This window comes from Halichoeres trimaculatus, unplaced genomic scaffold (assembly GCF_033239565.1).
Source record: "Halichoeres trimaculatus isolate MK-OKI-2021-1 unplaced genomic scaffold, fHalTri1.1 fHalTri1_scaffold_10, whole genome shotgun sequence".
Classification (NCBI taxonomy): domain Eukaryota; kingdom Metazoa; phylum Chordata; class Actinopteri; order Labriformes; family Labridae; genus Halichoeres; species Halichoeres trimaculatus.
In genome coordinates this window covers 7,842,948-7,868,917 of record NW_027437187.1, presented here as the reverse complement: position 1 = coordinate 7,868,917, position 25,970 = coordinate 7,842,948, and the positions used below count along the sequence as shown (strand labels likewise).

The 25,970-nt window shown below is 40.9% G+C and overlaps 1 protein-coding gene across 3 annotated transcripts; it reads right to left on the bottom strand.

The window, feature by feature from the left end:
* Positions 1-25,138, bottom strand: chka (choline kinase alpha). Of its 3 annotated transcripts, XM_074676937.1 has the most exons (13): positions 24,644-24,783; positions 23,797-23,905; positions 23,225-23,285; positions 21,621-21,674; positions 14,537-14,650; positions 12,637-12,770; positions 7,337-7,441; positions 5,802-5,860; positions 5,606-5,693; positions 3,551-3,659; positions 3,358-3,464; positions 3,187-3,268; positions 1-1,970 (listed from the first exon to the last, which is right to left on the bottom strand). In XM_074676937.1, exons 2-13 carry the CDS (start codon positions 23,841-23,843, stop codon positions 1,911-1,913), a joined length of 1,020 nt encoding a protein of 339 aa, XP_074533038.1. In that variant the 5' UTR covers positions 23,844-23,905; positions 24,644-24,783; the 3' UTR covers positions 1-1,910. The 3 variants fall into 3 exon arrangements, with proteins under 3 accessions (XP_074533038.1, XP_074533036.1, XP_074533037.1); XM_074676935.1 differs by lacking the exon at positions 23,225-23,285 and having other exon boundaries at positions 24,644-25,138; XM_074676936.1 differs by lacking the exons at positions 21,621-21,674; positions 23,225-23,285 and having other exon boundaries at positions 24,644-25,138.
* Positions 25,139-25,970: the final 832 nt, after the last annotated feature.

Here is a 25,970-nt window from a genome sequence, read left to right as displayed (position 1 = left end):
CCCACATCAGTGTGGTTTTCAGCAGTAAAACCTGCTTCCAGTCAGGCCCAATTTAAACCCTTAACTCATGCCATACAGTCACTCTTACATGTGAGTAATTTCTGGTACACTCCCGGAGTTTGCTGAAAATTTTCCAAGAGAATTTTAGCTTAGGAGGTACTGAAATTTTTCAAGGTTTTTTTTGCCATCAGCTTAGAGTAACTTTTCTACAAACTCAATTCCGAAGTTTTAAAATATATTTTTCACCATTCATGGTGTTACTGTTCTGTGAAAGAATCCGTTTTGTGATGTTAAAGATGACGACCAGTCACAACGAGACAGCAGCCAACGGCAATGAGGTCCATGATGGGTAGAAAGCACGGCCTGAAGAGAAGCTGAACTTATCATTTCAACATTTTTCAACGGGACATGTTTTGTGGGGGTGCTGAGGGGACATGAGAAGTATTTCATGCTAAAGTAAACACATGAATCCTCTTTTATTTTTCACTATTCATAGTTTTTGTTGTCCTGCGAAAGATACCATTTAAGTTCTACTGTTAAAAAAACTGAGTGCCATTTCTAAATGTTGAATCATAGGTGTTTGCTTATGACAAATAGTGATGCCTGGTTCATGATAGTTGCACTTAGTTGGTATTTTTTTTGGAAAATTTATTTATAAATCATTTAAACATTTTGTATTAGACATGTTTGCTCACACATGTGCTTATAAGAAACCAAAAAAATTGTAATGATCATATATGTATATGACCATGTTAATGCAGTTGATATAATTTTCCCCAAAATCCTGTTAATTTCCAAAAAAAATCCACAGACAGAATCCAACTTTGAAAATTCCCAGAACTTTGCAACCCTGGCTTAAGAAAAAGACTGGTCTCATTCACTGATAGCCATCCATTGGAAGCTACTATCACTGATTAAACACAAGTCATGTTCAGTTGGTACTTGTCTGAACAAGTTATGAATGCAGTTACTGTGTAAGCACTTCTGCCAGAAAAACAGTGCTGTCCCCAAATTCATGTCACAAAACAGAAGGATTGTCTTGTGTACTGTGCAACGGTGAAGTTACCTCAGAGCAGTGATAGGATAAGTATCTGTCAGTAAAACAAAGAAGGAGAAATGTGCTGATCCATGTCGATGCATTATGATTAGGAAACCTCAAAGAAAAGTCACAGAAACTATTCCAGCTGTTGACAAACTTCAATATTCAACACGTCCGCTTTGGCCCTGGCCTGGAAACATGTCAAATACAACCACCAAAAGAAGGAATGAGACAAACATCCACGGTGTGATATCTGAAGAGCAGAAATTGATCTGATCTGACAATCAAACTGTGATCCCACCCGTCAACAAGCCAACCTCCCAGTAACAGACAGGGACAAGTTACTAATACATTTATAGTATCTATATATAATATACACAGCTGGCTTCTTCCATACGGAGGAATCTACCAATAGAGGTCCACATTTTGGTTCTTTCCAACAGAGCATTTCCTCATGGGAATGATCAATAAACACAAACATTGATGCAATGTTAACATTTCCAGGCAGGCTGTAGCCAAACCCCCTCCCTCCTGCTCAAAACGTAACGCTCTGGAAGTGGAATGGTTCCAATAAGGAAAACAAGCAGAGCACCTCAGACCAGTGATTAGGTGATTACATGTGGATGGTTCATTTTCTTTTGGCTCTCATGAAGCTTTGTAATTTTGGAGCTGCACAGGTCTCTGTATTTTGAGCAACTAGCCACATGATCAAGCTTTGGCTCTGGTCGGTACATCACCAACAAGGGCCAGCAAATCCCCTCCGAGCAGGGAATGAAAGTAAAGCGTACATCCTGGAGTCATCCTTAGCCTGTATGTCCTCCCTCTGCCGTATGGCTAGATGTGTCGTCATTCATCCAATCCAGTCGCTTTGTTAGACAGCCCAGATCTTCTTCTGCTGGAAGTAGGCATCAAATCTGGCCTGGGCGTACTCCTACGACACAGAGAGGTATGCATTTATACTCGTCCTTTAACCCACTGTGTGAGCTCTTCAATGATGTGTTATGACCGTGAAGCAAAAGCAATAAAAAGCACATGCAGTGGGTTTCATGTCCTCTTTTCCTGCAGCCTGCTCTCTGAATCTGGATTTGAGTGAGCTTGTCTCTTTAAAGCCAACTGAAGGAGCTGGAAGAACATGCATCAGCTTGTAGACACTTTGACTGATGAATTTCTGTTCTGTGATCCAGGATATGTTGACATGTTTTTTAAATGATGTGATGTTTCTCATTAATTTTGCTGGTCTTAGCTAGGATGCTCTCATTAAAGAGATTTTCATCTTGATGAAGTTTTCCTGGTTAGATTGTTTTAAAATAAAAATGTCGTGAAGGAATATTATTTTAAAAAAAATATATTTACCTCCGCCAAGGAGGTTATGTTTTTGGGGGAATTTGTCTGTTTGTCTGTGAGCAACGTAACTCAAAAAGTAACAAACAGATCTTGATGGAATTTTCAGGAAATGTTCAAAAAGGGGTTAGGAAGAAGTGGTTAAATTTAGGAGATGATCTGGATCACTGTCTGGATCCAGGACTTTTTTTTTTTTTTTAAAGGATTCTTTATCATTGTGAGGGCTCTTTTTTCCATATGTGTATATAACTCCATGATAAATGGTCAGATTGCTTTGCAAAACAATAAAAGACAAGGTCACCATAATTTCTGACTGATGTAAAAATACGTTCCAGATCCTGGCAATATTCTGGATACTAAGATCTGGAATATGAAATATGTACTGGGTCATCATAACTTTCTACACTGTCAGGAAACAAATTATCATACAAACCTGCAACTAACACCAAATTGTAGCAGTCTGCTGAAAGGGAGTATAACATTAAAGTAGGACTAAAGTGGACGTACACAGAGGTCAGACATGAGGTCATTATTTATCATATCTGGATTCATACAACAGCTCATTGACCCCCCATCAACTCCACAGACCTCGATGCTACAGTCACTTCTTATTTACTGTCCACTTTTCTGACAGATACAACCTCCAGCATGAGTCTGCAGGGTCCTGTCAGACTGACCTGACCTTACCTGTTCTCCACACAGTAAATATTGATACAGCATCACCCTTCAGGACTGCACTACTAGCCCCACCCAGCCATTTGTGGTATATTTTCTTTTCTTGTTCAAACAGAGAAGTTTTCACTCACCAAGTATCCAAACTTGATAGTGGAAAGGCGGGCCTGGATGATGGACCACAAGCCCCAAAAGAAGTGGGATGCAAGAGAGAACCTAAGGAGCATAAACACAAAGTCCTTTTGTTTAATACTTTCTATCACAAACCTCTGATCGTCTCTTACTGTGTCATGACCTGTGCTCACCTGTTGACCTCCACATACAGCTGCTCCTTCAGCCTCATTTGGTCCTCTTCACTCAGGTTGTCAAACCCTTGGTCAGACTCGCGCAGGTAGCTTTCGATGAAGTGGAGCTGTACAGACACACGTTCACACTCATGAGTGATCAATAGGTAAAGTGGATAAATAAGGTGTCAGTTGATCACCAAGTGTTACACACCTGCTGTGTCTTTGAAGGGTAGGCCTGAGAATCGACTTTGAAGAAAGGAAACTCATCGCTGTTATAGTCGTACATCCATTCACAGAAATGGTTGCCAATATCAAATCCTCTGGAAAGTTCAGGGAGACAGAGGGAAACAGGTGATGCTGTTACATAAGGAAACATTTCTGGTGACTTCTCAGGTATGTTGGAGTTTGTATTGTGTAACAGAGTGTGTCTTTCAGTTTGGAGGACTACGACTACTTCATCTGCATTCCTGATTAGGTTTGGATGTTTCCCCTGCAGCCCTGAAGCCTTTGGTTTTGTTTTTCTGAAACGTGAGATCTTTTTGTTTTGGAGCATTACGCTGCAGTTTGACCGTTCCCGTCTCACACTTTTCCATTTCGAACACTGTTACTAAGAGCTGTGACCTGTCCCTGAAGCACAGGGGGAGCCTGGGAACAACTCTCATCCCCTTCTTTTTCTACATCCACCTATTCAGCCAACGGAGTGACCACAGAGTGTGTGTACGTGTGTGTATGTGTGTGTATGTGTGTGTAGGTCCAGTGGTGGGTGTGTCCTTCCTGTACATACATTGTGAAACACATGCTCACATGCTCGGGGGTGTTTGTGTGAAGCGGGTCGTTTGTGTTCACTGGGTCACGTGTTTGCTGAGCAACATATGAGGAGCCTTAAAGGGGCCACACTGAAAAGAGCTGCAGGGGGGGGTGTGAGTGTGTGTAACTCCAGTGTGTGTAAGAGAGCAGGAAAGAGGAGGAGACATGTAGTGAGAAAGACTGTGTGCTCCGAGCTGTTTCCTAGAAATGAGCTTCAGAGGAATGTGCACTTTCAGGCATGTATAGATTTAAGGACACCCAAAGGTGCTGACACAGGTGTTCCTCTGCTGCATATTCAATCACTCTTTCATTCAACGCTGTTGGTTTCTTGGCCTGTGTGGCAGACTGTAGTGCACCATCATCATCATTTATATCACTGACAGGCTCTGGATAAAGTCCTAACATTGCCTCCATCCTCTGAGCCCTCATTGGCTGAAAACAATCCTGTTACATAACAACGGCAGTAAATAATTCAAGAGGGCTGTTGCCATGAGGAGTGGATGCCAGAAAGAATATGGATAGAACAGAGATTCAGGTTACTCTCTGTCTTTTCTCTAACTCACTTTTTTAAATGAAGCCCCACCCCCACACCAAATCTACAGAGAGTGCAGATCCAAGATGTGCTGGGGGGACAAAGAATTGGCAAGAGGATGAAGTGCAGTGACTCAGCCGCTGTAGCTCATGGATATTTATCAGTTGTGCTCATTTGTCTAGAAAAGAAGATAAAAAATATGGGGGTGCACTGGTGCAGGTCCCCAGCTTTCATCTGAAATGAGCCACGCTCTAAATGATGTGTACATTCACAGTTTCTGTCAGGGACACAAACTAAACTACAGTCTTTCTGTAAGGTCTCACTTAACCACATCTGGACTGAGCATGGGCAGCTTGTATAAAGCTAAAGCGCTGTACATTCTGCTGAAACTTAACTCTTACAGCTGACATCTTTATATGAAGGAATTTATCATGGTGTGAAAAATGTGAGAGTTCATAAACACATCAGAGAACACAAGACTAGATTAAAGTTAAGAAATGGAGCATAAAAAGGGAAAAGAGTGCATAAGAAGGAAGAAATCAGAAATATTTGGGTCTTAAAATGGCATGTAAATGAAAAACAATTATGATCAAATCCAGATCCTGATCCTGCCATAAAAACATCCCATCGTATTCTCCCCATATCCCCCCCTAGTGGAGAACATGTTCCTTGGTCAGAAGCAGAGTTTGCTGATGTTTACTCAGCACGTAACACTACAGAAAACTGACCACTGATCATCTGGGATCAAGAGACACCTGAGGGACAGGTGAGGTTTGATTTCATCAGTCTGAGATGATAGAACAAAGAGGTTTGAGCACTGAGAGACTGATTATACAGGAATAACTTGAAGAAAATAGACCATGAATAGAGCATACAGGAGTTAACCCTTTGTTCGATCTATCTATATTTTGTGGTTTCAAATCTTACCGGTAGTTGTAGCTGCTGTATTCAAAGTCGATGAGCATCAGCTTTTGTTTGTCTGAGCTCTGGCGGCCTCTCAGCAGCAGGACGTTTCCTGAAAGGAGGAAAAAAAAGACTTCTCAGAGAAATTTGTACCAATAAAAATAAGTATATGTTAAATGTAATATGTTTAACAGATGAAGAAGTCTGACATATGTTTTACCTTCCTGACAGTCGTTGTGGCAGAACACTACAGGCGAGTGTGTGGACTCCAGCAGACACCTGAACACAAAGGAAACATGTCAGACAATCATCAGTTAACGGGGTTAAAAGATGCGATGAGGAGGATCTGGTATGATTGCACTCCTTTACCACCTTGTGGACTGGAGTCTCCGCACACAATTACTTTTACTGAGGTGTGTGCTTGTTTTGGAATTAAATGGAGATCGGATCAAAACAAATTTTCTTTATTCAAGACAACTTTTTACTGTTGTGAGGTTTTTATCTGTACAGTTACATAGAGCTACATTTTGAAACGTGACATCAAGGAAATGTTGCAGCAGCCGGCTATATGTTAGGGACATCGGCAGCCCGGTGCTTTGACGTATCTGTAGGCTAACGTGACAACAAGTAAACACTGTCAGTTTGTAAGTAGTTTAGGAGCTTTCCATATGTAGCGCTGACAGTCTGATTCTGTGAGACCAGGTTATGTCCTGCCAGTCATCTACCAAGCAGAGCTAACGTAACCTCACTCTTCATTTTATTGATAGACTCTCAAGTTTGAACAGACCACTGCAGAATAACTGCTGACTGTGGGTTGGAATCAACATTAGCACAAACAGTTTAGCTCCTGTGTTAGCCTTTAGCTCGTGTTCTATCACTCTCCTGTTTATCTTTCTTCTGCTCTTCTGTCCTTTTTCTGTCTGACAGTTAGGCTCCAGTGTCCACCATCACTACAAAATTAATCACAAAAATCATTTCAGCAGAGACAAACACAGATCTCTCTTCTTGCTACAAAACTTTGTGATGTTGTCATAGAGACTTTGACGTGCCGTAAATCAGTCTGGTCCTGATCGACTTGATCAGGAAGCTAAGAAGTATGAGTTGTGAAGTGTTTCAAAATAACCTACATTGGCGCTGATAATCTCATTTTGAGTGTGAATTATAATCAGGCATATATGTTGGAGGACTTTTTCAAGATCACTTTGAAACTCCTCACAGTGCCTTTAACTCAAATTAAAAATTGTTATACATAACTCTTGTAACATGAACCACAAAAAATGGAGCAATGTTGAATAAGTCCCCTTTAAACTCCATGAATCAGGAACAAAACACTTAACAATATAATATTCAGACTCACTTCAGCAGTTGTTTTTTTCATCAGTCTGAGCTTTTATCAGACATTCAAGGGGTTAAGGTGAAATGCAAACCTGTAATAGCTTTTAAGTGTGGAGTTATTGATCATATTGGCACTCCATACTGTCGAGTCTGCATGGGTTTCTTTTAAAAAGCAAAAACTAACACATCTCAAAGATTTGAATTGAATGACACACCACAAAAGTGTTTTTCCAAACGTTTTACGTCAATTGACCAGTAAACTGGGATTTTTCAGTGGTAAACATCACAGGACCGACACATTCTGCACATTGTGTTGCATAACACCATATTTAGAATTCCACACATGCTTCCTGTGTTAGCCACTCTGCACTGGTTACTGTGTGTGTGTGTGTGTGTGTGTGTATGTGTGCAAAAGCTCACTTGAGCATGTCCATTTCCTGTGGCAGGTTGTAGCTGAGCAGGCGGTTGAAGCGGCGCAGGTGGGACTCTCTGGTGAAGTTCAGCTTCATGACTTGGCTCAGGTACCTGGAGAGAGTGTCACACACATTCATTCCACATTTTCCCTGAAAACATTTGTCTTTGATGGTCAAAGTGGCACACAGGGAAGCGGGATCATGTGGTAGTTTGAGTGCTGTAGTCCAAACACATTTTCATGTCACTCTGACTCATAGATAAGCGTGGCACCACAACCGGGCATCAGAGATTGTAAGTTAGAGGTTATGATGACCTCAGGGGAACCTCTGAGTTTGAGCTAAACCATAAGCTGTTTAATATATAGACACACTCTCTGTGATGTCTTCCACCTGTTCCTTAACAGAGCGATGAAGCCTTTTGTTGGTGGGGGCCATGTTGAAATTGCTGACTCAAGAGCCTTCCTCCTTACAGCTATGAGTTGTCAGACCTGTTAAGGCTGGTACACATTACAGGTTTCTTTAAACCTTCACACATTAAGAGAGCAAACACTTGATGATAACAAAAGAAAGAACGCGAGTATAAGCTTCTTCACGATCAATATCCCAAATCTTGCATAGTAAAATGTAACTTGTGTGTAATCAAACATGACGGATGAACGGAAAAAAAGCAAAGATGGTTGTTTGCAGCCTTTAAAATTTCAGGAAAAAAAAACGCAAAAAAGAAAAACAAAGTCTTTCAAACGGAGGGGGTATGGGCTGTATGAATAACAATGCAAGTTAGAGGTGAGTAAAGTCATTTTAAGCATTACAGATAGATTTCTTACTTCCTCTTCGGTCAGTCAGCTGAGTCAGCTGTGTCTTGACATTACACTCTGTACCTGCTCGGCTCCTCTCAGAGCGCCCCACACACTACAGGATTTTTACTCGCAAATATTAAACAAGTTCATTATCTACAATCTCTTAATCGGAGGCCTTCTGAGCAGCTCAGACCAGAAGAAACACACCCCACATCGCAGGAAAATCACACACCATCTCATTTGCAGACATCAGACAATCAGGCCTTTGCTGGAAAAGATCAGGACAAAAATCAGCCCGATTATCTTGTAGTGTGTCTGCTTTTAGTCATCTGAGCTGAGCCTCTGATCAGTTCAACTTGTGATCTCAACACCTTCATAACTGATAAATCAGAAAAAAACACTCCTGTACAAAGGAGTTCTGAATTCTGTCAAAAGTACCTGGTACCAATTCATATAAAATCAAAAGGTAGAAGAATAGGCAATTTTCCATGCTGGACATGAACACAGCATTTCAAGGTTATATATTGAAGAATAAATATGTTGAATTGAAATATATATACATTTCATTACTGAACAAATTGATATTTTTTACCACATAAACACAAAAAAGTACTGAAAATTGGTACCGTTGAGTACTGTTGAGTACCGTTGAGTACCGTTGAGTACCGTTGAGTACCGGTAGTGATTTGCCAGGTACCAGGCATCTGTACTGTATCATTTCAAATGTGAAAGGTAACTATGCCTACCTGTACAGTGTGTAAAATAGTGAGCTATTCAGAGCTAAGCCATTTTTTGAACTGAACATGTTTATTAATGCTGTCAAAGACCAGCCTCAAGCAGACGCTCTATGAACTGGTGTTTTTAGCACTTCCCTATAGGCTTCATATTTTTAGACCAGATACTTCTGCTTTTAAAAAGGATGAGTGCTTAGTAAGGAAACCCTACAATACTGCCTGTACTGATAAGTCATTTAAGACCTACAAATTTCAAAGCCTGAAGGCAGACAGGAAGCAAGAGCCCAAATTTCACTGGGGTTGTCAAGTAGGAACCTCCTGTCACTGGTGTTCCCTTAAATTTGGCCCAAAACACCTCAGAAAGGCCCACCCCCCTCTGCCAGCTCTCACTGTCCATCATATCCACCCACAGAGGCATTTAATGGTATAACCCAACCCAGTCAGTCTGCAACACTCAACAGACCCAAGATCTGGAAATGAGAGCTGCATGCAGTGACAACACTGAAACTACCTACACTACCTTTCACTGCCGTCTGTAGGAAGACGTTAGAAAGAAAACAGAGAAAGCAGAAACTGACAAGGGGTCAGTCTAGGCTAGGTCCTCATCCCTGCTTTGCTAGGTTTCACCTTCTTCCTCTTGAGAGGGAAAAAGGAAGAGAAAGGGAAAACAGGAGCGGTGAGAGGCGCCCAACTTGTGATGTTCTCCTCATTCAGATCCACGGCCTTGTCTATTTCAGTGTTTCACAGTGTTTCACAAATTCTGCCCCCGAACTCCTAATTCTCCCTGTAGTGAGAAAGTAATAGCCTGACTTTAAAGGAATAATTTCAGTGCTGAATTTGCAGGGAACTAGCTGAACAAACAGATGTTTCAGTGTAAGCAGCGGTAACAGCAGTAATTCTCTGGTCAACAGAGGTGTGTGTATGGTTGCAAAGAAGAGAAGTGAGAGAAAAAGAAAAAAAACGCGCTGTCTGATACTTCACCAGGTTAAACAGATCTGAACTCTTATTAAGGCAAAGCGAGACAAGGCCACTTTGTTATGATGCACAGTTCAGACAGCTTAAAGTGCTCTGCGTGTAAAAATAGCAAAGAAAAGCATGAGGTGTTTATACACAACAAATTAAGACTATAAGTGAGGATGATGGGTTAATTAAAACACATGCTAAGCTACAGTACAGACAGAAAAATAAACAGGCAGTCGGGAGAAGTGTCCATCAAGCACACAGAGGGCGGCTTGAGTTTTTAACCCTTATACATTACAACATTTCAGGGGATGAGAAATGTGTCACAGAGGTCTTTACGAATCAGAAGTGTTGTGGGATTTAAACATCCGTTTCCCAATTTACTCAACGTCAGCACAGAGATTTCAGAAAATAGGAAGGCGCTGAGTTTAGCTGTCTCATCAAGCTTAAGTTTTTAGGAGGATTGGACATTGGGAGCATTCTGGTGTTTTAGTAAAAGCTGGAGGTGAAAACATGACTGAGCTCTCCTGAATCTGTCTATGCTGATTCAGTTAACTGCTGCAGCTCAGATACAAGTTCCCTAAAACACTGAGGTGTTAGCTTGTTTTGTCTCCTTAGCACTGTTATCACAGCATACATTAGGGGTTTTTATTCTTGTCCTGTTCCACATGAAGAAAGTTAATTTTTCCAACTACTCCTTTTAGCTTCAGTGTTAACTTTGACAGCAAATTCTGATTTAGTATTAGTCTTAGTCTTTTGAACAACAAACTATTTTTTTCACATTTTATTTATCTAAAATCTTTCAGTCTTAGTCTAGTAAGACAGTCTAGTCTAGTATAATCAAAGAGTTTTAGTCTTGGTCTAGGTTTTGCTGGCCAGTCTTAGCAGGTTTTAGTCAAATGTAATGTAAACAAGCTAACTGTTGTGAAAACATCCTGAAACTGTGCAAAGTTCTGCAAACTGGTCTAAGCTCTCCCCTCCTGTGTAACTGCTGCTGCTGAGGGGCTACAGACAAAGACGTTTACTTGTTTAGTTAGGTGGTGTCACCTCACACTGTAACAACTGTGCTATCTGTGATGTGTTAATGTGGATGTTCATTGTTCCCAGTGTTCAGTCAGTAAAGGCAACAGGAAGGCTAAGAGTGAGAGTGCAGCAGGAGGGAGGGGCGGAGGTGTGTGTGTGTGCGTGTGTGTGTGTGTGTGTGTGTGTGTGTGTGTGTGTGTGTGTGTGTGTGTGTGAGAGAGAGAGCTGACAGAGGCAGGAGACTCTTCAAGGCTGTTGGGAGCCATTCATTTTCAGTTCTGCTCTTCTTCTCAAACCTGTTAGTCAGCGTGGTCATGGCCCACAATTACCAGTTTAACTATATAATAAATTAGCGTCTTCTTTGACAGACGTTACAATGCTATTAGTAAATGATTAAGTGTTATGTTGTCGCATCATAACATTTTCATCTCCTCTTTAATTTTTGACAAAAGTGTCTGTTATGTTTCGCCACAGTCTTATTCATCATGTCTGACTTTTCAATTGGTTTTTATTTATTTTTGGTCTGTGACATTAACACTGTCTGGCTTGAAAGCATCCACTGAAACACTTCTTGCTTCGGCATGTAGGGGTCATAGACTTTTTATCCTCCTGAGACCTGAGCTTTTTTTCTGGTGTGTACTTTTTCTTTCTCCTTGCTATTTTGGATTGGCACGACCTAATAAGTATAATGACTGAACTTGATCATTGTACCAGAGGTCATGGTTTTAGTGTTAATATCAATGAGTTATTAATTGATTGTGTTACTGTACATTAAAACACTGGGTTCTTTATTTCCACTGAAATGGGTTTAATGTTGTGATATCACCACAAGATGATGTGTGCAGTGTCCTTAAATGTGGTCAGAGCTTAAAAAAAAAGAAGTATCATGGGTGTGAGAGGCAGAAATGTAATGTCCACATATGTGGATGTAGTGTCTTGGGAGGATAGTGAGTATAGACCCCAGAGCTAGTCTGAGAATGGGGGTTGCCACCCCCACTGCAGTATTTTTCCTGAAACTGCACTTCACATTTATATAAGCTCAAAAATAAACAGGATTTTGTTGTTTACACATATAACTGTCTTCTTATTGATTCAACCACCTACCAAAACCCATTTGATCTAAAAAGTGTTGCTTCTCATGCGATAATATACAAATAAAATGTGATTGATTGCATTTAAGTTACAAAACCTCAAATCAATTGGATTAATGTTTTTGATCAAGTCCTTTTAATAACAAATATATAGAGAGACTTATTCAAGATCATGTATAAAGTTCTTGATTTGATTTTTCAATAACCTGGAATGAAAGTTGAGCTCGAGTTAAAATATATTTCGAGGTGTTAGAGAACACGGCTTTGTGGTGGTGGTCTCCAACGTCCTGTCAAAACATAATCACTGATAACTTACACTCCTACAAAGACTGCGACCCTGATCCCTACTTTCCTTTCTGACATGGAAATTTACAAACTCTGCTTCAGATAAGTCATGTCTGTGAAACCCAAGATAAAAAGTAGATTTCTACCTTCTCAGGCAATGAGTGGAACGTGGTTGTGGACTTTATCACCAGAGGCAGACAGATGTTATGTAAAGTAAACATTTTTGTGAACTTCAGGGCAATTCAGTCGGATGTACATGATGATAAGCTATCCTCTTTTTTGTACATTTAGATAAGTAATCAGTGACACATCTTGCTATCTCTGGACAGGACAAGTCACAGGAGTCTGTTATTTTAGGCTCTCTTTTGAAACTTTGTCCCTGTAGGTTTAAGGGAGACAGGTATTAGGAGGACTCACTTGTCCATGGTTCCAAACAGCCACTTGGGCTCCTTGTTGAACGGCATCCTCATCCCATGAAACTTTGCCATCTTCTCTGCAACTTCTGCAGAGATACTGGGGTCGCTTAACTCACAGGTCTCCAGTTTACGGCTCTGAAAACACACCAAAAAAGATGTTTTAATAATGCAGTGGTTGTGGTTTAAAAGGGTTCATGTTATATCAAGCATCACTTCAAAGTACGATTCCAGGGGTTTGATTCCAGCTCCTGCCGTCACTTGTCGTCCTTGAGAAAGGCACTAAACCCTGAACTGCTTCTTCTGTTGGTCAGTGGTGTATGGGTGGGTATGAATGTATTAGTTGGAAAAAAGTGATGGATCCCAATAAAAACCTCTACCATCAGTGTGTGAACGTGGTTTGGATGGGTTGCTAGGCGTCGAGCTGGTTTTATCTTAAGTGATATTTGTACTATTTGTGCTCCTGTGCTTGTCTGTAGAACCTACATGTAGCCATGGCTGCATTGTTGACACGTGAAATCAGCTGTTAGCAGCCTGTAGCATGTCAATGCTAACTGGTGCAAGGCCTGATGTTCCCCACAAGGTGAAGAGAAGTAGGTTTGGATGACATGCTGGTTCTCAGGTGTGAGCTAAGAAGTGACGACATCGACCTGTCCTTCCTTCCATTGTTATTAGGAACGTAACATCTATCTCCAGTAAGATGGATGAGCTAGCTGTGCTAACCCAGCAACAGAGGGAATACCAGAGGGCAGAGTAGCATCATGTTATTCACAGACATGGCTAACTGAGCTAACATCAGACACCAACGCCATGTTGGAAGAGCTTCACCTGCTGTGAGCAGACAGGATCCAGGAGACAGAGACTGAACAGACTGCTGAAGAAGCTCAGTCCTGGACCCTGTGGAGGTGGAGGCTGGCTGAACTGGAGAGTGGTGGGCAAGCTGTCATCATCTATTTTCTTATGGAGCTTTTTGTAATTTCTATATACTTTCTTACTTTTTTTTTCTTGATTGCTGCAGTGACTCCTCCTGAATTTACCCTTGAGGATAAATAAAGTATTTTCTATTCTATTCTATTCTATTCTATTCTATTCTATTCTATTCTATTCTATTCTAGACTAGAAAAGTACCATATAAGTACTGGTCCATTTACTGGTTAAAAAGTCCCATAAAATGTCTGTTTGATGAAGTGTAAGGTCATCATTAGACTTCTTAACAGATAACTTTAAACTTCAGGGCTGGTATACATGACCAGCCATTAACAGACCATTTGTTCAAAAAATTGATTTGGTCTGCATGAGTCAGGTTAATGCCCAACAGAGCATTAAACCTGATAGCAGTAGACCCAGCCGTTACAGGTGTTCTAAAAGTAGAATTATCACAGCGCTAAACAGCTGTTTGACGATGTCAGATGTTATACTCCTGTGTTGAAATACGTAAAGTGTACAGATATTAAGAGATCAAATGTATCCTCTTAAAAATGGGATGAAGTTGAGCTATACAGTAAATTTAAATCAAGGAGATGCAACATTTTTCATTTTTATCACGTTTTATGAAGAGTACACACCAAAAATTCAAATTTGCTGGATCGGGGTTTTCCAGGAAGTTCCCTGGACATATGACGCTCTGCACCTGCCTCGCTTTAATGGTGTAATTACTAAATTGGTAGTTGAACACGCGGCTAATGCCACAGCCAAATGAGCTGTTCCATAACTGCATGTTATGACTAATGGTCCCGTTTGGTAAGCCCTGGTGGTAGCTACATGAAATTAAATGATTTTGCTGTTATTTTTATATAATTGAATATAAACTGCTCCATTTAAAGCAGTCAAGTAAAGAAACAGACTTCAAAGACAACAAACATTCCAGTATTTAGTGCTACACATGTGCACGTCAGGATACTCACAGGGACATACTGCTCCAGACGACCCTGGGGGAAAATACCGTAGAGTTTGGGTCCCAGCTCCCTCTCTGCCAAGATTGCAAACATCACACTCTCCAGCACCATGGCCTCTGCCCCCTGAAAGCACACAGCAGAGACAACAATAAGAAGCCTTTAACTTTAGAAAACAGTGTCAGCCATACCTCCACCAGCATCCGTCAGGGCTGTGAACAGCAGTGTGAACAGAAACAGGACGTTAGCTTTTCCCCGTCACAGTGTCTGACAACATGAGTGAGATTTGGTTAGTAAGTCATTAATAATGCACTGTTAGACCCTCTTAGACAAAAACTTTGTGACAGTGCTTGGTTAGAGTGAACAGTGAAAGAAATCACCAAGTGGACTCCAACAGGGATCATGTTACGACATGAAACTACAGAATTGCAGATGCAACCTAAAGTCATGGACTCAAACTGTTGGAGCTGAATGAAGTGTCTCTGAAAGGGGCTTTAGAGGATGCTGAGGTTGAGGAAGTTTAAAAGAGGAGAAATGCCACGGTTGGGGTGAGCTGGGTTTGCCTGTCAGAGCGTTGAAGGCAGCACAAGAGGTAGATTAAAAGTTTCCAGTAAGAGCTGGCCCCGCAGAGTGCCAGTCACTGTTGAAACAGACAGCCTTGTCTTTCGTCCTTTATCTTAGAGACACACAAAACTCACGCAGCAACGCACGTAGCCTGGAGCCCAACGGGGGCTCAAGGTTAACTGGGAACACAAACACGAGTCCTGGAGCCGATGAGGCTGGAGCTGTGTGCTGGCTTCACATCAGCGCATTTCTTCTTTGCTCTATTGTGCTGAGGAGAGAAAGAAAACAGGTTTCTCACCAAACAGGCGGGGGCTCATTAGCAGTGGTAAGGGATCTCCAAGCAGCACGAGTAATTCAGTAACGGTAACTGACACCTTTGGGAGGAAGGTTTGATGTCTTAGAGCATTTTTTTGCCCCTGAACACATCATGGTCCTGCATTGAAGTTTGTCTTTAGTATAACCAGCCTGGCTGTATTCAGACGTTACACACTCTGCCAAAGGCACGACATTTCCACTTCTACAGTCTGCAACAAAAAGCAGTGAAACATTTGTCCAACTCGGCCCTCTTAAAGGAACTAGGCTGAGATAAAGCGCTGCAGGGACGGAGCGTGAGATGTGAGTGCCGGGGTCTTTGGCTTCCTGCCAGAGAATGTGCTTCACACTGACCGTTCAGCAGGAAGCTGCCTCAAAGGAAACACTACTGCCTGCTTCAGAGCCTCTTGGATGTCAGGCTCTATTTTAGACTTGGCTCAGAGATTATTCCTCAAAACAAAACTCAACTTCACCTACAATGACCTCTAGCTGAATGACCGGTTTTTCTTTGGGAGGTACAGCTGTACACATTAACTGAAACGAGGAGCACACAAGAAGAGTTCTTATTACTCAGCTTTAAGGACTTTGCTCACTGAGGGTGATATTTGTGGGAGTGTTTTTGGATCTGTAATCCCCCCAAAAAATCATGCAAAGACACTTTGCACAATGAAACTGTGGCATTTATTGTTATATTCATTGGGAAAACTCACAGTACGAGTATGTTTGGGGTAGGCGCACACAGACACACATAACAAGTCTTCATTTAGCATCTAAATATAGCCTGAAAGGACAGAACACGTGTTGGCCCATTTCACCAGACATTTTTGTCTTCGATAATTTAATCTACACGCTAAATTACATGATGATCATGACATTGCAAGCAGCCTGCTGCATTTCTGAATAGCCAAACAACCCTTGAAATGACCTGGATGGATGTAGAAAAAAGCTGGAAATCAATCATGTTACAAAAAAAAAAAAAAGATGGATGAAAGTTTTGGCGTCAGTGTGCAAACATGGTTGACTTAATGAGAAATTGAATTTATTTTTTCACATGTGTCAATTTCATACGTAAAAAGGCTCAGTGTGCAAAGATCTTTAGTGGGTGTGAGGTGCTTTCCTCTGATTGGTCAAAACCTCTTGTTGACGGTAGGTAACTTTCACTGACATGAGCAACGCCACAGGCAGACTGATCACACCTCAATCCGCGTAATAAGTGTTCAGAAAGTTTATCTTCTGTTTGTTGACACCACAGACAGTAAGGTGAGGTAAAACTGTTAGCTTCTGTGAGCCCTGTATTAGTGAACAATATGGCTGAAATGCTAGCTTCTGTTAGCATGACAATTCAGCAGGCTAAAACAACATGGATTTAAACAGGGTCCTGTTCTGCAACTCAGGTGACGAGAGGTGACAGAAACTTTTGGTCATGGGTCGCACCAAGAAAATTCGAGCAGTGGTGATGACAGCAGCAGAGTTTAGAAGTTGAGAAAAAGAGCTTGATAAGGACCGTTTGACGCTAACTTTTAAAGAATCCATCGCAACAGAGTGCTTAAAGCTGTGAAATCATTGGGACGGGTTTTTAAACCTGTTAAAAAAATCATTTGAAATCAATAGAATAATTTTTGAATTCATGGTTTCTACCAATGTGTTAGTGCCGATTAATCAGGCCGATTATGCCTGTCAGCAATTAATCAACATCGGCCAAAATGTTGCAGATTATACAAAATTTTTGCTCCACAGAGATTCTGTCGCTCCTGTTCCTGTGTGTCTGTGTGTTGGGCTGCACACTGCCCGAGTGCCCGCCCCCTCCGTCCACTATCTAACGTGAGGCTAAAGAACAACAGTTTAACATCGTGTTAGTTGCTTTTTTGTGAGATAAACAGAGATAAATGCTACTGTTAATTCACACGTCCACCATTATCTAATGTAAGACTATAATACAGCGTTTTAACATTGTGTGAGTTTCTCATTGTGTCTTTACATCTTTATTTATTTTTTTTATACTTACTGTGTTTAAAGTTTGACTTACTTATTTAAGGTGTTTACAGTTTGACTTCTTTATTATTGTGTTTACAGCTTGTTCGTATTTATCATTGGTTAACACTACAGTTCTTATGTTGACAGTTTTATAATTAAAGTTACTTGTCTTAATTCTATAGTGTTCTGTCTCTGTCTTGAATCATATGGGTGTTATAATGATTTTTGATTATATACAGTATATATCCTGAGTATATCAATGAATTTACTATACATATCAGCTGATATATTGGATATCGGCTTTTTTTTGCCCCCAGTATCGGTATCAGCATCGGCCCCAAAAATCCCATATCGGTTGAGCTCTAGTTAGTAGCTGGGTAAGAAGCAGGATAACATGTGGCAATTAAAGAAGTTCTGTCAAATCCTATCACGGTTCTTTTCCCCAATCCACCCAATAACCATAAATTGTCTCTTACATTGTTTATTCAGAGCTTAAAGTCCCACAGAATGGAACTGTCAAAGGAGGATGAATCAACTAATGCACAATCTAACAACTTTCTCTGTGTTAGGCAGTATAGTTTTGCACTATTGTTAGCTAAATTTGTTAAAATTATCTTCCTGATAGCATTTGCCAAATGAAATGCTTTTTCAACAAACCAAATGAATAACCAGCTCTCCTGGGATGTGGTAGATCTGACATAAGCCTTTAAACCTTTCATTAGGTCCAAATTAACTGATTTGATTCTGGATAGCTTCCCTGCCCGTCCTTGAACTGCTTGAGCTACTCTTTGCCTGCACAAAGAGTACTCAGACTCTTCCACAAGCTATTGCCATAAGAATGGTAGAGTAAGGTAGGTACTACTCTCCTAATCTGCAAGTTTTCTCCATTTGCCTAACAAAAAAATTCAACTATGCTTGAGTATAAATTCTCCAACCCTGATGTGCTCTGTGAACAGTAGCTTATGTTCAGGTTGTATTCCTCTTAGCTACATAACACATGCATGCATCTCCTACATGAGGTTCCCACATTACCATAATCATCCTGACACACATAGGACCAGACACCAGCCAGCTGGCAGCTTGTTTGTGAAGCAGAGCAAAGGCTCATGGTCCTGCTGGATGTATGGGTCGAACCCTCCCCCTGACAATGATCACTTCTTAGTGTGACCACAACTGATCCAAAGCTGATGAATGCAGGTCGTTCATGGACTGTAGGTCTATAGTGTGAAGTTTAGTGGTCAGGAAAACCACTAAAAGATTTTAAAGATTTTAAACTCGGCACAAAAAGTCAGTCCTGCTGTTGCTATTGACTCTTGTTTTGAGATTCTGGTTCCACCTGTGAGTTTGCCATCCACAACAGTCAGAAGGTGTCTGCTCCAGGTGTCATGCCATGTTTGACAGATGTAGATAGGGCAACTTCACACTGCTGCCACAAAACCAGGTTGCAGCATTATTTGAGTGAGATGGTGCAAGGTGGCATCTTCCTCACAGAGAAAACAAGGTTGGTCATCATTGGTGGTAATCTCAGTGCAGAGAGATATCAAGATAAGATTTCGCAAACAGCAGCAATCCCATGTCTGCACCGTCTGGGGCCGAACTCTAACCTCCAAGATGACAAAACTCAACCCCACAGAGCAGGGTTTTTCAGAGACCTCCTCCAGAGCTTGGGAGCGGAGAGGATGGAATGGCCTCCAGGAGCAACTGCATTGGATACTTGTGGGATCAGCCTTATTAGTGTGCTGTTTGTGCCAGGCTGACCAGAGCTGAAGAGTGGGATGCCATCCCACAACAGTGTGTGAGCAGACTGGTGACCAGTATAAGGAGAAGGAGCCGGGATGGTGTAGCTTTGTAGCTTGTTAAAACTGTCAATATGTCAACACCACACAAGAGTCAATGGCAGAATAAGCTGTTTGTCATTGGTAGGGAAGATTTAAAGGGGAAACAACAGGCTTTCCAACAGCACAAGATTTGTTACAACAGAGAAAAAATCCACCAAACATAAATGTCCATACTTTTGCTGCTATGCTTATAAAGAGAGGGACATAGAGATCCCAGTGGGCTTTAAAAGCATAATATGAAAACCATTCTCCCCTTGGGGGACACAGTCCACGCTGACAACAGTACAGTTAACTAATAACCAGGTCAACTCTACCCCGAGCCTCAGACCAGATAGCTTGTCTGGTCATTAGAGTGCAGCAGAGTATTGAGGTTAGAGCAGCAGCTGTGAGCAGCTCACAGTCCACCTGCTGCTTCGCTGATAGAGGACGTACTGTATCAGAACATTCTCATGAGTTAACAACATGCCAGAGCCCTTATCTACCGACAGTCAGGTTAAAATATTTCTGGACTGTACAACCGGGGCTCCAAACTGTAAGGACTAGGAAGGATGTTCAGACTCAAAAAGGAAGTTTCTGCTTCCTGTCTAAAAGCAGGAAATGTTAGGAGTAAGGTGCTTGTTAGGAATGCTGCAGTTTTTGTGTGTGAAAGGCGGCTGGCTGGAGATCTATGGCTTGTTGATAATTAACTCTTAAAGGAAAGGAAACCTCAGCAGGAGAAAGTGGGCCAAATAAAACAGATTGCTTCTGCAAACATTGGCATCAAAAATGGGTCAGAGGAAATTAAACAGAGGTCAATGCAGGACAGCTGGGCTGCCTCACCAGGGACTCCAAGTTTAGGAGTCTTTAACAATTACAGAGAAACGTGATGAGGAAATGCTCGAAATGCTCAATTACTTGTCTAAAATTCTGAAAATAAAGATCTGTATGTTATAGCCTCTGGTACTTTTTTGTCAAAAATAAAGCATAATGCACATTTCAACACCAGTAAATCCAGTGTCCTACAGTCCCTTATCTCAGCCATTTCATTGGCCGATGTTTTTACAGGAATGTTAGATTTGGAACAGTAAAAGACAGTTTTATTTCGCCCCCTCCTTGTTCCATTTTCCTCTTCTCTGCCAGTCAAATCTGCAAACCACTGCCTTCCAAAAACTAAGGGTGAGTATTTGCAAGAACCTCACGATACGATATACATCATGAAACCTGGGTCATAATACGATAATATCAGGATATCACAATATGGTGATATATTGTGATATTCTACACTTCGATTATTATTTTAACTGACCTAAGAACAGGGAGAAAACATTGATGTTTACGGCATCAAAACCCACATCATCAAGTTTAGGAATAAAATATTTTACATATACGTTGAGGTTATATTTATTATACAGTTTATGGGCAACATACAGTGAAGTAGCTCTTCTGCACCATCTACCGCAGTGAAAGTGCAGGAGAGATATTGTACATCCATGACTGTTGTGTTGTTGCAACATTGATATCACCTAAAAAGCTAAATAAAGCTAGAAATAATAGTAATAAAAAAAACTTAGTCCAGTGTGTTCTTTATGTGCAACAGCGGTATTTCTGACCTGCTTTCTGCTATGCTGCTGCGACATGTGTAATGCTGTGTCTTCCTTTCTAATCCAAATAGGATTTACCTTGGCCAGACAGTGTTAGCCAGATTGTACTGGGTTCTGGTTAGCCTTACTGCTAACCTGAGGGCTGGATTAGAAGGAAGAGAAGCTGCTGAAGATAAGGAGCATTGTTTTGGGAAAGATGCCAAAGTGGTGACTGTTGTTTACTGGCTGTGACCTCACTTAATCACATGAGTTGTGAGTCAGCACCATAACGTGATGAGGTGATGAAGGCATCAGAGATTTCTAGGTCTCTGAAGCTTGGCAGAGTTTCAGGTCATGCAGCTTCATGCATTTTAACAGAATGTTACCTTTTGTTGTGTTAATATGAACATTATGTTGTGCCTGAAAAACAGTAACTAAATGATAAATTTGAGGTTTCAGCTCATTTTACATAAATCAGGGTTTTTGATGTATTGTTTTCTGAATATTTAGAACAAGCAACCTCTGAGTATAAGTTGTGATGTTAGCCTTTCCTTTCTCAGTCATACAGTGCAAGGGTTAGTGAAGTTAGCGAGGAGTTTGGACATGTGTGTGATCATTCAAAACCTAAGACCCCAAACCAAAACAAGTGTAGCCCCATGAGTCCAGAAAAGAGCACCACCCTCACAGAGAGAAAAAAAAACATCACAGGTATGTCTGTGAAACACAAAGACAGTTTGAAGTTGGCATCTGACACGTGAGGTGGTGAGAGTTGTGGTAACTGGAATGACACTGACGCACACTGTGGGCACAGGAGCATGCTTTATGCTAGAATCATCACCAGTTACTTACTTGGAAGTGATTTTCTGTGTTTGACTGTCGGGAATCCCCTTTATTACAGGACATCTATCAAAAAAAGAAAAGGGAAAGAACTATCCATGAATACATGTGAAGCTATCCATGAGAGTCAACATCCAAACCTGACCATTCCTGCCGGACAGACAGTACAGTATGAGACACAACAGCCCAAAACAAAGAACAGAGACAGAGGTCGGACGGTGCTGAGACTGAAGGACGGGCAAAACTAGCTGCTTCTACATTCTTAATCTTGGGCTGGGCAGTTAATTCATCCAGACTGGGGATGGTAAGGTGAGTAAAACCAGACAAGACACTTCTGCTGGACTGGAATACAAACCAGTGCCAGCCCTCAGACAAGACGAGTGTGACAGCTCCTGAACTGTGTTACGGCCACTGGAGAGACACTGAACTCAGCATCAAACTCCTGCTTTTCCTTTTCTTAAGTCTATGAAAACATTCTGCAGACTTAACAGTGTCTGATAAATTTATTGAACTTAACTTTAATTTTTATGAGCTATGATCTTAAATTTAGAAGATGTAATGTCCGTTTATTTTATTTACTGCCTAATTCATACATACTCATAAATGCTGAAGTTGGTTAATCGAGAATTTTTACTTTTTAAAAATTAACATAGCCCTGAAATAATCTGGGCCTAAGAATAAATGGCTTCTCATCATCAAATAGGCAATTAACATATTTTCCCTGCTGAGAAACGCCGTCTCAATAAGCCGTCTTAGTAACTGTGTACACTAACTGTGGGACGTCTGACTTCATAAGACATCAATAATTCCAGCAGACCAGACCTGGAGAGTGCTGCAGTTACCTTGGTGAAGGACACACTGCTTTTGCTGTCCCAGACATCTCTGGCAATAAAAGTTAACTGCTTTTACAGCCATTAGCAATTATGCTAACTTTTAGTTAATACTTAATGCAGGTCTCATCATGCCTGGATGAATAACTTCATAGCTGTAACAAATCTTTAACTTAAGGGAGCTGCCTGTATCTTTGTTTTGATGCAGGTTATAGTTATTGTTGCTGACTGAAAAAAATCATTTTGTTCTAAAAACAACACCTCAAAGAATGCATCAATATAAGATTGGAGTATCTTGTTTAGGGAAAACTTCTGCAAATGTTTCGAGGGCCTTGAAATCTTGTCACTCAGTACTTGCAAGCGTCTGGTTTCTGAACTCTGGACACGCCAGCCACATCATCTGAGGAGATAAAACGGCTCTATCTCTCTGTCACAACAAGAGCTGCGGAGCTGCAAAGAAATACAATATCTATCTGTTTTTTAAGCAAACTGTGGGGCAACAGCAGGCCGAATTACCCCATAACTAACGACTTTCTGCGTGCTCAGCTGCAACAGTGCAGATTTATTCCTGAGCTGTTTTGTTTGCTCACTGGTTGAAAGATTCAGCTGACCTCTCAGAGATTAGGACTCAGGATGGAGAGCAGAAAAGACAGACAGGAGAGGTGTTCCACCTTCTTGTTTTTGCTTCCATGCTTCTCTCAGCCCTGTTAGCTGAGATTGTGTAATATGAGTGTAAGTCACATCGTTGTATGATTAGGCTGAGATTTCAGAGATCTCATACTGTACCGTGTTTTGGGGTGGGTTCAACTGGGAACAAGAGTGCCCAAAGCACGCTCCTTTGGGAAGCCTACGGCAAAGAACACATGCATGTACAGCCATGGGGGTACATCACTATGTACAACAATGGCTAACACGCACACACACACAGACATACACCTTTGAAGGCATATTTGTATTTACGTGTACACACTAAACAAAAGCATATGACCTGCAGGCACACACACATACACACAGAAACCTTAGGAGGTGGCATTGATAACACTCTAAAATGACCTGTAACTCCAGGTGCCTTAGTCACTGTGTAAGAACATTCAGACATGAAAAACATTCTTAGAGTTTAGATTAAATAAACTCAGTAATGGTTTTTATTTTTCAATTTGTCTTGTCTTTATTTTTTTGTATGTGTGCTATTAAAGAATGAGCCAATAACAAGAAACAACTAACAAACAAAGTAAACACTCTAAGATATGAAACCCATCCTTGTGTATTGCTCAGTTACATGTTACTCTCTGTGTGCACGGTAAAACAGCACAGTTTAACAGTTTGTTCAGAGGGAGGGATAAGACATGTACTCCAACCTGTAGGATGGCTCCGTAGAGTCGCAGCAGGACACTCCTAGGTTCATCCCCAACGGTGTTAACGCTGTCAGGGAGACTGCACAGGAAGAGCTTGTTGCTCAGACCACCCCTAAAAGACACATTTACAGGCAACCTGTCAATTTGAGTCATAAACGAGTAACTCATTGCTTTTTTATCTCATCTTTTAAGAATTGGTTGTGCAGAAAAATGTAAAAAAAAAAGAAAAAAAAAAAGAAAAAAAAAGGCTTTCTCTTGAACAAGCTGACAATTATCTAGTGTGACACCAGTTCCTCTACATTATTTCATGGCATTTAAAATTACGGTACAGACTGTCATCAAGAAGCATCTATGTCAGTTTTCACAACAAGAAGCTTTTTTACTTTTATAATATAGATTGGAAACCACAGCAAACATAGATGCCATGATATATAAAGAGTTTTTTATCAAAAAAAAAATCTGTAAGAACAAAACCACATGAAATGTGTCAAAACAACAAATGTAGAGAAGTTAATAAAAAAAGAAATTGTTGTACTGATACAATACAAGATAAATATGGTAGCTCTTTAGCTAAAAATAACATTTATCAAATTAACAGAAACGCCCTGAACGTGGCTTCTTGCCAATTGTCCTGATAGTGATCCACTACTCACTGTTACAGACTGTAATTCACCATTTACAGAGTATGACATCATGACTGGCCTACAGATTTTTTTTAGTCCATAACCAAGACGATAGATGACTCTTTTGTTTGGCTTTTTACTGTTTAACATTATGTTCCAGCCATCTCCGCCTGGCGTCACCCCACCAACTGGGCCTTACGCATTAAACACAGAACTTAAAGATGTACCTTATGATGGCGATATGGAAGTCATCTTCAGCCAGGCTCTTCCAAGCCCCATGGAGGAACTCTCTGCACCAGAGGAAAGCTTTATGCTGAGTGTCCAGGTCGGGCTGGTCAAGGCGGACCAGCTCCTTACAGTCCTCTTCGGTGTCGGGCTGGACTTGTAGGGCGTTCTCGGTCACTAGCAAACCCAGCGACATGGATGGGGAGGAAGAAACCCCGTTGATAAATTTGGTTTTCATTTTGTTCTTTTCAAAAAAGGAACAAATATTCTGCAGCAAAGGCTCCCCGGAATAAATATGAAGTATTGTGTCTGTCTGGTTTGTGACGCAGGACGATATTTTTTCTGCCACAAATATATTTTCTGTCGGATAATCGCTGGACAGACAAACTAATTATTTTTCTTTGCTTTATTAGTCAATTAAGAATGTCCGGCCAAGCCCTGTTAAGAAGTAGTTGCACACAGCACACGTTCAGCGAGGTGAGAATGAGTAAAATGTGAAGGATGAGCTGATTTATAGGAAGCGTGGGTAGGCGGGTCAAAGACGGTCACGTGATGCGCCCCCAGCCGTCCACTCCCTTGATTGGTTGGCTCAGACACATCCCCGCAGGACCAAAACAAACCCGACGGTACTGCCAGGAGCAGAACAAGCGAATTACAATCATACAAGTCGTTTTAAATATCTTTATCTTAAAAAAAAATAATAATAAAAAAAGTAAAACTACTGCGACAGACAAAGCAAAGCAGATATTCGGGAGGACGATAGAATAAACAATTAACAGAGAGAGACAAAAATATAAAGACAGAAGATTAGGAAGATTTTTTTTAGCAGAATTGCGCGTTGAAACAGAAATAAAATAATTCATGCTTCATTGCTTTCTTATCCCATGTTGAAATAATAAATAAAAAGAATTTATAAATGTTTGCATTTTTTTTAAATCACGGTAATAAATGTCTGGTGTGAGATCTTCTCTGATAAACGTTTGCGCCTGAACTTAGTACCTTGATATGACAAGAACAATTTGACCAATGCTAAAACATAATATTGATAAGACTAGAATATCTTTAAATCAGAGCTGCTTGTCCAATGGGTAGAGCACTTCCATACATTTGATTTTTCCCTGACACTGAAACTGTTTCCTCTGCATTTCTGTCGAAAAAAGCATTCATAATCCCCTAAAATTATACTGTGTTAGTACCCTGGTTAACAGATAAACCTCATGGACGAAACACTATGTTTGCATTGTTCCTTATTCATACATCAATTGCAAAACGGTGGCATCGTGGCACGTTATAACCCACTGCAGTAAATCCTGCCACTTCATTATTAAA